General features: G+C 50.2%; 1 protein-coding gene across 1 annotated transcript; it reads left to right on the forward strand.

The window, feature by feature from the left end:
- The first annotated feature begins 7,492 nt into the window (after nucleotides 1–7,492).
- Nucleotides 7,493–8,446, forward strand: LOC139053399 (tigger transposable element-derived protein 6-like). The gene is made up of 2 exons (XM_070530417.1): nucleotides 7,493–7,933; nucleotides 8,048–8,446. The coding sequence occupies exons 1-2, from the start codon at nucleotides 7,493–7,495 to the stop codon at nucleotides 8,444–8,446; spliced, it is 840 nt and encodes a 279-aa protein (XP_070386518.1).
- Nucleotides 8,447–11,572: the final 3,126 nt, after the last annotated feature.

Raw genomic sequence — 11,572 nt, forward strand, 5'->3', positions numbered from 1 at the left:
ATTTAATTCAAACAAGACACAGTTAGATTCATTCAACGAAAATAACATTTCTAGTCAATTTTGTATATTCGTGATGAGTTAAATAAATACGTTCAATTTTATTACTATTAATAAATGCATTTCTTTTCAGCGCCCATCGCTACAGGGGGCGTTGACGCCACTATCACTCGCAGTACAATGCACGTCTTGAAATGGGCAGAAAGGCGCACTCGTATCACCTGTTGAAATACGCCCCCCTCACAATTTGTGCTTTCTTGCTTGTCGAAGTTTGTCTGAATTTGGTGACGTGGGTAGCTTCATTGCTTCTTAATCTGTTCAGTCAAAAGTAGTGAGTTACGACCGCCAGATAATTAAGTAGTTGTTTTCGTGCGACTGCGCTGGCCGACGGACTTGGCATCCGACAATAGGATCAGCACTCTACACCTAAAGCTTTCGTCGGCCTCCAAAGAAAGTATGTTGTGCGCAGGGATGCGATTTCGACAACCGCACGGCTGGCCTTTTCCTGCATCGCTTTCCACGCTGAAAGCTCGAAACGCCCATCAAGTCGAATGGCGGGGCATTTGAATATGTAGCTCCAAAGGAAGAACAACAAAACAAATTTCGCGCCTTCGAAAACAAAATGACGTCACTTCAGCTTTTAACGGACATGGCGTCACGTTATTTTTTCTTCCGCCGGAAGTGTTCCCACCACATACAGATGGCGCTAAGCCCCATGAACCGGCGATGGACCGCCATGTTTTGAACGTATGGGCTCCTATGGAAGCTTCGCTACCAGGTATATTTACCTTGACAAGCCTTTCTTACTGTCAAAGTGGGCTCAAGCGATCTCCGTGATTCCATGAGTGGCGGTACTAATTTTCACTAGCGCAACGTGTCGACACGCTGACAAGCTACAGACTTGTCTGCGCCGGTCAACCGGCGTTGCCGCCGCAAGCCGTGCTGACGCTGCCACACGATGCGCCATTTCGCCAAAGCTGTTCTTTGTCAAGTACGACACCCGCCTCTCTGCTTTATTGAATAAGACATTCCCTTTTACCTTAAATGCTGCCATTTCATTCTCTCTTCTCAGCATAAACTTAATTGATTCATTTTAGGCTACATAAACGACATCATTCATAAACTCGATTAACATCAAAATGAGGGTTAGCTACATCTACATCACTGTTACTTTTGTCTTGAGATTCTGTAGTCATCAGCAGTAAGACTGATGGAAACGTGTTAATTCATGATGGGCAAGCCATTCATTAAAATGAGATTGAGCGGCGGGCTTATTACGGAGCCCTGGATCGGCTGACAAAAATGGAAGAGTCAATGGTTATCTGATGCAAATTGGTAACAATTCCTGAGAAAAGCTCGCAACTAAGAACTTCGCCATCCAGATCCAGACATTGAGTTTTTCCGCGACATTAGAATACGTAGTTGATAACGTCAGTGGGACAATTGCTTAATAAACTTTTCGCAAAAGTTGTACTTAACCCACGCGCATATAAATTTAAGCAGATATTTTCCATAGATGCGCGGCCATCGTTGCCAAGTCTAATTTTGGTTGCATTTGTAGTTGTGTCACGGTTGAATGCGGAATATCGCATCGCTGGTAAACATCAATCACATATAGTCTGAAGTGCTCCATTACATATTTTAAGGACATTATTCAGTTTAGCCTGCAAATGACTGATGACGTCAGCCTGATTTTTTACCAAAATGTGAAGTTCGTGTATCCTGCAGCTCGAGACGCTCAGCAACATAGCGCAAACATTCGCATGTTTAAGAATTGCCTTCTTTCTATACAAAAATTTAACTTCGCCATTGACATTTACCTTTTCACACTAATTTGCCATAGGTTTCCCTACATCTTTCATAAACTTGACCTTATCGGAGTCTACTTCGGTCAAGGCAGCGGGCTAAATTATGCACGTTTCGTAAAACAAAGAGTGCTTTGGAGCTCTTGCGTTTGTAATTTAATGCAAAGGCTACATATAACCCAGGCACTTTACAATTCGCGTGCGCATCATTTCAATCTCGCCAAATAAATGACGTACCCTTTCATTTCGCCCAGAACACCGGCAAAACATTGTATGACACCTGGAAAATATGACAAAAAGCGTGTTCGCGAATTACTTGTAAAGCTTCTATTGAAGACAGAAACGGTATATTTTCGCGAAGCATGGAAGTAGAGATGCCCACCATTTGTGTAATGCTATGTTCACACTACGGTCGTAACGCGCGTAACAGCTCTTTTGGCGTATCGAACGTAACGGCTGTAAAGAACGTTACGGCAGTTAAGCCGGCACCTTTGTTCACATTTACTGCTGCTTAAATTACGGCTTTTACAGCAGGCCAATCAAATTTGGAGCTGCAGAATGGACGTCACCAGCGGTCCAATATGGCTCCTGCCAACATGCGAGCGCTGGCCGAGATCGAAGAAATTCACGCTCAAAACAAACTTATAGTCATGTATTCAATCGCCCAAAGACGACGAAGGCGACGCAGAAGGGTTTGGGTGCAGCAAGTATTTCTCGACAGGGCCACGGACGGCGATTTTCACAACCTTTTCGCCAAGCTCCGAGTTGGTGACGCTGCGATGTTTCATATCATGCGCATGTCGCCCCAGCAGTTCCGCTTCCTTGAAAACCTAATGAGACCACTCATCGAAGTTCGGAGCACGCATTTGCGGCCATCGATTTCCTCGGCGGATAAACCAGATGAACTGAAAACAGTCTCACAAGGCGCACTGCAAAAATTTTCACAAACACAGGCAATCGTGCGCACGGAATGGCGGAATGGCACTTCCCGCGCCCGGAGCTGTCTGCAGACGGGAGGACGGAAGTGTCGTCACCGGTTGTTGAAAGCCGAAAGCTTATCGGTCATTGGCTGTGTCGCAACGGTCGTAACATAACAGTCGTAAATGTTGCCGACCCTTCAACACTCTCACCCACGATTTTTGCGAGAATTGCGCACGTTGGTACCTTTACGTTCGCAGTCTGAACTAGACGCATACGCTTGTTGCGCTTCCGCTTACGTATGTTACGAAAAATCGGCACCTTACGAACGTAGTCTGAACACAGCATAAAGCGGAGTTCCATCGTGACGTAGTAGCCGACGACGGCAATGCGTCACTTGCGAATACTTACGTTAACTTCTCCTTGGGGTAGTTTATTGATATTTCACAATGCGCACACACAAGGTCGCACAGCTGCACACCCCAAACACTACTTCAAGTATTCATTTTTTTGCAAAATATCCATGTGATGCACGCACTCAACTTCGCACAAATATTTGGAATACTGATCTCCCCAATTTACCGAAGTTCTTTGTTATTGATGATGTATGGTGTTTTTTTTTTTTGTCCCAACGGTCAGGGATGGCCAAAGAGTGCCAGAGGTGTGTAGAAGTCAATGATGCCATGAGTGATAAGTGTCAGATGTAACGAGGCTACATAAAGGCCGAAAATATTCCCTGTAAGGTACGTAAACTATGAAAGTGTTTAAATGGTGTCAAGGACGTGTAATATGACAGATGACCACCACATATACAGCGAAACACGGACATATCAAACCCACATATATCCAATTATTGTCTGTATCGAACTCGTAAATTATCCCCTTGAAAATTCTGTGTTAAAGTATGGAAATTCGTGCGTTTATATCGAACAATATCTTTACCCGCCATTGGATATAAGAACACCGCGCGATCTCTGCACTCGCTGCACCCGCGAGCTCCGCAACTCCCCCGGAAGGCTCGGAAAATGTGAGAGCGAGAGGGAGGGAGGCTCGGACTGTACTCCCGCTGCGCACGCTCTCCGACTTGCGGAACCGTTTTTTTTTTCTCTCTCTCTCTCTCTGCCAATGTCTCATCCTTCCCCCGCGTAACCATAGTGATCGGCTCGGAAGTGAGTGAGTGTCAACTTTATTATTAGAAGGGGTAAGGGATAAGGGAGGCTAAGCTACGTAGGCTTCCAGGTTGTGCTTCACGATGGAGTCTTCAGCTCGTGCCAGGACCCGTGTTTGGATGTCTCGGTCGGTGCTGGAGAGAAGAGCCTCCCATCGTTCGTCGGTGGGGGTGACGAGACGAGGTCGGCGGGCGGGGGATCTTCCGGGCAGCCCCAGAGGATGTGGTTCAAGGAGGCAACGTCGCCGCACAGGCAGCAGCGTGGATCAATGACACCAGGGTGGATGTGCGAATACACTAGGGGGCACGGAAAGGTGCGGGTCTGGAGGCGACGCCAGGCGATCTCGGACCGCTTGGGAAGACTGCCATGTGGAGGTGGGTAGGCGTACCGTTCCAGGCGATAGTGCTGGGTAATGTCGTGGTAGGTGACCAGGGGCTCCGGCACCGAGGCGTCCAAGGCGGAGGGGCCCACCGCTCGGTCGACGAATCCTCGAGCGTGTTGGTGAGCCGACTCGTTGCCGGGGTGACCCGAGTGGGCGGGGACCCAGACCAGTTCAATGTGACACGGCACGTCCTCCAGTAGAAGTGGGCGAAGGAGCCGTAAGGTGGAAGGCGAGACGAGACCTCGGGCGAAATTGGAGATGGCGTGCTTGGAGTCGGAGAGTATGACGCTGGCGTTGGTCGAGGTGGCGGCTAAAGCGATGGCTGCCTCCTCAGCCTCGACGACGTAGGGCGTTCGAACGGTGGCGGCCGTGATTGTCGGCCCCGAGGGTGCCGAGGGTACCGAGGAGGGCGAGACGGAGACGACTGCGAAGGCGTCCCCGGGCGAGGCGTATCTGGCCGCATCCACGTAGGCGATGGCCGGGTGGTTGGCGTACTTGGCGTGAAGCATGGCCGCACGGGCTTGGCGACGGGCGTCGTGGTGTCCCGGGAGCATATTCTTGGGTAGCGGCTTGATAGAAAAGGCTGCCCGAAGAGCATGCGGTAGTGAGACCAGGTCTGGTGGGTGAGAAGAGGTGTCATGACCGATGGAAGAGAGGATGTAGCGACCGGTCGGCGAACGATGAAGGCGTTGCACCTGAGCGGTGCGGTGAGCTTCGATCAGTTCGTCGAGCGTGTTGTGTACTCCCAGGCGGAGGAGACGTGCCGTGGACGCGTTGGGGGGAAGGCCGAGAGCAGTCTTGTATGCACGGCGGATGAGGACGTCGACCTTGTCGCGTTCCGATTTGAGAAGACGAGTATAAGGAAGGCCGTACGTGAGACGGGAAACGACGAAAGTGTCCACTAGGCGGAGGAGATCGTGTTCGCGCATGCCCATGCGCCGCGCTCTGACACGAGCAAGCATGCGTGCGGTTTGCTGAACCGAAAGCGAGAGCTGGTCGATGGTGTGAGCATTATGGCGGTTTGACTGTACTATCAGCCCGAGCACCCGGAGATGCGAGACGACGGGAACGGGAGTGGAATTGGCGTGAATCGTGATGGTGGGGTGAGGCGTCTTGTGGCGACGCCGGTCGGGGGGCCACATGAGGAGGAGGGCCAATTTGGCCGCCGAGCAAGCGAGACCGGCCGCGTGCACGTGACTTGTGACGACGTCAGTTGCGCGTTGCAACGTCTGCTCAATGTGCCCGTCGGAGCCAGACGTGAACCAAAGAGTTACGTCGTCCGCGTACAGGGTGTGTTTGAGATCGGGGATACGGTCGAGCTTGGCGGGAAGTGAGCGAAGGGCGAGATTAAAAAGGAAAGGCGACAAGACAGCGCCCTGAGGGGTACCACGAGATCCAAGCGCATACGTGGGAGACGAGAGATCTCCCACGATGATTTCGGCCGTGCGGGCCGTGAGGAAGGAGCGAATGTAGTGGTAGGTGCGAGAGCCGGGGTTGATGGTGGCGAGTTCGGTAAGAATAGCCGAATGGGAGACGTTGTCGAACGCCTTGTGAAGGTCGAGGCTAAGGAGAGCCTTAGTGTCCGAGAAGGTGGGCGGATCGAGAAGGTCGTGGTGGAGTTGCAAGAGGACGTCTTGTGTGGAGAGGTGGGGGCGGAAACCAATCATGGTGTGGGGAAGGAGGTGGTGAGCGTCGGTGTACGTTTGCAAGCGAGCTAGGACGACGTGCTCCATGAGCTTGCCGACGCACAATGTGAGTGAGATGGGCCGGAGGTTCTCGATTGTGAGTTTCTTGCCCGGCTTCGGGATGAAAGCCACGCGAGCGTGTTTCCACGACTGGGGGAGGTTGCCGGAGCGCCAGCACTCATTCAGGAACGAAGTGAGGGCAAGGACCGAAGGGGCATCAAGATTTCGGAGTAGTTTGTTGGGAATGCGATCTGGACCGGGGGCAGAGGTGGTGCGGAGCTTGTGTAGCGCCGCGTAGACTTCAGCTTCCGTGATATCGGCATCTAGTTCGGGGTTGGGGGCCCCGGAGTAGGACGGGAGAGGGGGAGAAGAGGTGCCAGGGGGTGTCAGCTGGAGGTATTTGGCGGCCAGGTCTGCTATCAGCGACGGTGTGTCGCCGGGGTAGGCCCGGACAATGCGTTGTAATTGTTGCCGAGCGACTGACTTGGCGGAAGCAGGGTCGAGGAGGTGGCGGAGGAGATGCCACGATTGCTTGCAGCCCAACTGACCGGAGATCCCTGAGCAAAGCTGCTCCCACTGTTGGCGGGCGAGTACAGTTGTGTGATGCTCGATCTCGCGATCGAGGTATGCGATGCGGCGGCGCAGGCGACGGTTGTGACGTTGCTTATGCCAACGGTTGGTGAGGCTCGTGCGAGCGGCTAAGAGGTGGGCAAGGCGGGAGTCATCGGCTCGGAAAAGATAGCCAGGAACGAAGGCGCCGGCGGCCTCCTCCTGCCTTTTTTTTTCTTGTTGCTTTTTCACGAGTTTTGCTCAGCCAACCACAGCTCGTGCCTTTCGTACGTCGCTGTCGCCCTTGGAGGGGGCCTTCGCGAGCGCTTTGTTGGCACAGGCTGCGCACGTGAATTCTTGTTTTGTTCGCGTTCTTGTGTTTCGTGTTCATTATTGTTTTGCATGCGTCTCACGACACGCATGACTGGATCGTGGTGGGCTGACGCGGAAGCAATGGCTGCAGCAAGCACAAGCAGCGTCAAGAAGCGCAAGAACCTGGACTTTGCGATAAAGCTCAAAGCCATGTTGAGGCGGGCGAGAAAAGTGTGACGGTGGCAGACGACTTCGGGATTCCTCTGAGCAATCCAAGCACCTTGTTAAAAAACAAGGTGGACATTGTCGAAATCGGCGGAGCAACGAACGTCCGGAGCTTGTCGTGTGCGCGCTCTTGCCCACGCGGAAGTTGAAAAGGCCCTCTATGCGTGGTTTTTAGAGGTGCGGGCTAAGAACATTCCGGTGCATGGCCCAATGCTAATGGCTAAATGGTTTGCCGCTGCACTCGGTGACGACAACTTCGCCGACAACACAGGGTGGCTGGAGAGGTTTAAGAACCGCCACAAGATAGTTGGCAAAACCATTTCTGGGGAAAGCGGAGCCGTCATCAGCCAGGATATCCAGCAGTGGATTTCGAAGAAATGGCTGGAAATTTGCGCGAAGTTTTCACCCGCGGAAATCTTCAACGCCGACGAGACCGGGTTGTTTTGGCAGATGCTGCCCATCAAGACGCTCAACGTCCGGGGCAGCACGTGTCACGGGGGCAAGATGAGCAAAGTCCGCGTGAGCGTTCTGCTCGCTGCAAGCATGGATGGCTCACAAAAGCTCCAGCCCTTTGTGATCGGCAAAGCAAGGGCACCGCGCTGCTTCAAAAACTGTAAGCAGCTCCCCGTTCGCTATGCCTTCAATAAGGCGTGGATGACGCGTCAGCTGTTTACAGAATGGCTGCAAGCGTGGGACGCTGAACTGGGCAAGTCGGGGCGTCACGCATGCCTTCTCGTCAATTGCTCGGCCCATCACACCACCTGCGAGCTCGAAAACATCGCGCTCAAGTTTCTGTCGGCGAACACGACAGCGAAGTGGCAGCTGCTCGACCACGGCATCATTAAGTCGTTCAAAGTCGGCTACAGGAGGCGACTCATTGATAGGCTTTTGGTGAACCTCCGCATGGGCACCGAGCTTAAGGCTGACCTGCTGGGGGCCATTCAAATGATGACGGGCACCTGGAGAGACGTGAAGCAGGATACCATGGCCAACTGCTTCCGGAAGGCAGGCCTCGTGACGGCCAAACTTCCCGAAACCTGCGAACACGGCGACAGCGACGAGTGCATGGACGACCCGTTTCACGAGTTGTCGTCCCTTTTCTTGGCTGCCGTTCCAGCCGAAGTGTCTGCTGACGATTTTGTGAACGTTGACAGCAATGTTCAGGCTGCTGCGAGCCTCGCCGACGAGAACATTGTAGCAGCAGTAGCTGGGACCCAGGTCGACAGCTCGAGTGACGACGAAGATTGTCTGGACGAGGGGGCGGCTACACGCTCGTACTCCACTGCTGAAGTGGCGGCCAGGTTCAGCTTGATTCACCGTTGTTGCGGCGACATGGAAGGAACCGGGCTTTCGCACCTGAACATCCTCGATAAGATCGAGGTTGGCGTCTTTAATTTCATTTGACGGCGAAGAAGCAGCCCAACATAAGCGATTTTTTTCAGGCAAATAAAGCATTACGTTGCGTCATGTGTGCGGAAATAGTTGTCATTTTTTAATGCGCCGATCGGTAGCTCATCGTCCGCCACAGGTAGCCTCTGGGCCTGTATTTTTTTATATCGAATTTTAAAATATCGAATTATTTCGTGATCCCCTTCGAGTTCGATATATCCGTGATCGACTGTATTTTGCAATGAAATACCATGAAAAAAAATGTGTCGATTCACTAGCACTACTACCTCACTAAGGCCCTTGAGCACGAGGGATTGGAAGCACGTGCTCTATCAAAAGTAAGCGTCTAGGGTATATACCCTCTGTCTAGGGTTATATACCCTAGACAGAGGGTATACGGCTGGTGTATTGCACTGCATATTAGCCCGAGGGCTACGGATCCCTCGGGCTAATAAAATGAAGCAGAACATCACTTAAAAAGTTAAGCACTGCCTTGGTTTCAAACAAAGGTTCTAGACAAAAAAAAAGTGCTGGAAAAGTGAAAAAGAAGAAAAATGCCCCACTCGCTCTGCTTCTGCTTCCCGGCATTCCAGCAAGACACAGAGTGCTAAATCATACACATCCTATTGTCACTGTCACTAGAATGCAATGTCAACACTGCCATGCCGCAGTAAACTCCTGCCAGTTCTAGTGTAATCTAGTGTTACCAACTCCTAGTGTAATTGCATTTCTCGGCAGCCAAGTTACCGGAAGTACCCACATACTCTCCGCCGCTCTTTCAATTGCAACACTTGTTGGCAGCACGCACAAACATGACTTGAATCTCATCAATTTCTGTCCATGCAAGCGTAGTTGTCGCAGCACGAAACGAAACCACCGATACGAGAACCAGTGGCATCCCATTTGCTTGAATATCCTTAAAAACTACCACATGTCCTTGCATAGTGCACGTTCCATATGAGCACAATGAGAGGCCGCCGTTAAAACACAAAAGCAGCCCTACAGGCATACGAGTGAAACGACCCTCTACCAATGTGATTCGTCTGTGTCGCGCGGGAATCGTACCAGGGTCGCCGGAGCGTGAGACAGAGACGCTACCACTGAGCCACGAGTACGATGCTTCAAAGCGATACAAAAGCGCCTCTAGCTCGTTGCCTTAGAAACGAGCTGTTTCTAAGGCTCAGGCGTGCGTCGCTTGCTCAGGCGCACATTTCGTTGCCGCGCCGAACGCTGTGTTGCTCGACGCTCACCGCGTCCAATGCGGGGCGCGTAGTCGCTGCGCCGTAGCCCATTGTCTTACACCCCTTGGCGGGTCGACGGGAACGCTGTCGTGTTCCACTCTTGCAGGCGAAGCAGAGTAACGCATGAGTTGTTTCTTTGTCTAGCCGAACCAAATATAGCCAAGCAACAGCAGTTCACCAGGCTAAACAGTGGTTCAACAACTAAAATAAAGGCTAGTATGCTTCACATCCTGGGCTTAACCTTAGCTATGCCACAGCCATTTTTTAGACCCACTCTTCTGCTTTGCCTCTCCAGGTCAGTGAGCGTGCATTGCAGTTGGTCCCCTGAGTTACTAAGCAAGGCGAATCGCAAGTTACTAAGGTATTCTCCATTAACTCTTATCCCCATTTCTTCCCAATCCAGGTTTCTGAATACCTCCTGTAAACACGCTGTGAATAGCATTGGAGAGATCGTATCTCCCTGCCTGACGCCTTTCTTTATTGGGATTTTGTTGCTTTCTTTATGGAGGACTACGGTGGCTGTGGAGCCGCTATAGATATCATTCAGTATTTTTACGTACGGCTTGTCTACACCCTGATTCCGTAATGCCTCCATGACTGCTGAGGTTTCGACAGAATCAAATGCTTTCTCGTAATCAATGAAAGCTATATATAAGGGTTGATTATATTCCGCACATTTCTCTATCACCTGATTGATAGTGTGAATATGATCTATTGTTGAGTAGCCTTTACGGAATCCTGCCTGGTCCTTTGCTTGACAGAAGTCTAAGGTGTTCCTGACTCTATTTGCGATTACCTTAGTAAATAGTTTGTAGGCAACGGACAGTAAGCTGATCGGTCTATAATTTTTCAAGTCTTTGGCATCCCTTTTCTTATGGATTAGGATAATGTTAGCGTTTTTCCAAGATTTCGGTACGCTCGACGTTATGAGGCATTGCGTATATAGGGTGGCCAGTTTCTCTAGAACAATCTGCCCACCATCCTTCAACAAATCTGCTGTTACCTGATTTTCCCCAGCTGCCTTCCCCCATTGCATATCTCCCAAGGCTTTCTTTACTTCTTCCGGCGTTACCTGTGGGATTTCGAATTCCTCTAGACTATTTTCTCTTCCATTATCGTCGTGGGTGCCACTGGTACTGTATAAATCTCTATAGAACTCCTCAGCCACTTGAACTATCTCATCCATATTAGTAATGATATTGCCGGCTTTGTCTCTTAACGCATACATCTGATTCTCGCCAATTCCTAGTTTCTTCTTCACTGTTTTTAGGCTTCCTCCATTCCTGAGAGCTAATGGGGATGATCAGATAAAAATTAACCAGTGTCTACAGGCGTGTGCTGGTGTGACTTGTCGTGTGAAACTTTGGGAATGGAAATAAACTCAATGTCAACAATTACTCGTTTCAAAAAAGGAGAGATAATTGCCTTTGAATATCACATCGAAAATTATGCCTGGTTGAATGTAGATACTTTCAAGTACCTTGGTGTTACAATTACACATAACTTGAAATAGCACGCACACATCGATAATGTATGCTCCAAAGCAACACAGATGCTATACTTTATAAAAAAAGAACTGCCAAGCACAAGTAGGAACATAAAGCTTATTGCTTTTCAGACGTTTCTATGACCGATACTTGAATACGCAAGTGTTGTATCGAGTTCTCATCAAGAAATATTGAAAAATAACTTATAAAGAATACGTCTTGCGACCCATTTTATATGTTCAAAGTATATAAAGGATGACTCAGTTAAAGGGATGTTAAGATTGTGCAATTTAGAATCGCTAAACAAACACACAAGTTTAAATATAGTTTAAGTTTCTTTTTCAATTGATGGAAGGCAATTTCAGAATTAACAAAAACGACTACTTGGGAAACAAAGTGCAGAGGAGTGTTTC

This window comes from Dermacentor albipictus, unplaced genomic scaffold (assembly GCF_038994185.2).
Source record: "Dermacentor albipictus isolate Rhodes 1998 colony unplaced genomic scaffold, USDA_Dalb.pri_finalv2 scaffold_111, whole genome shotgun sequence".
Taxonomy (NCBI): Eukaryota; Metazoa; Arthropoda; class Arachnida; order Ixodida; family Ixodidae; genus Dermacentor; species Dermacentor albipictus.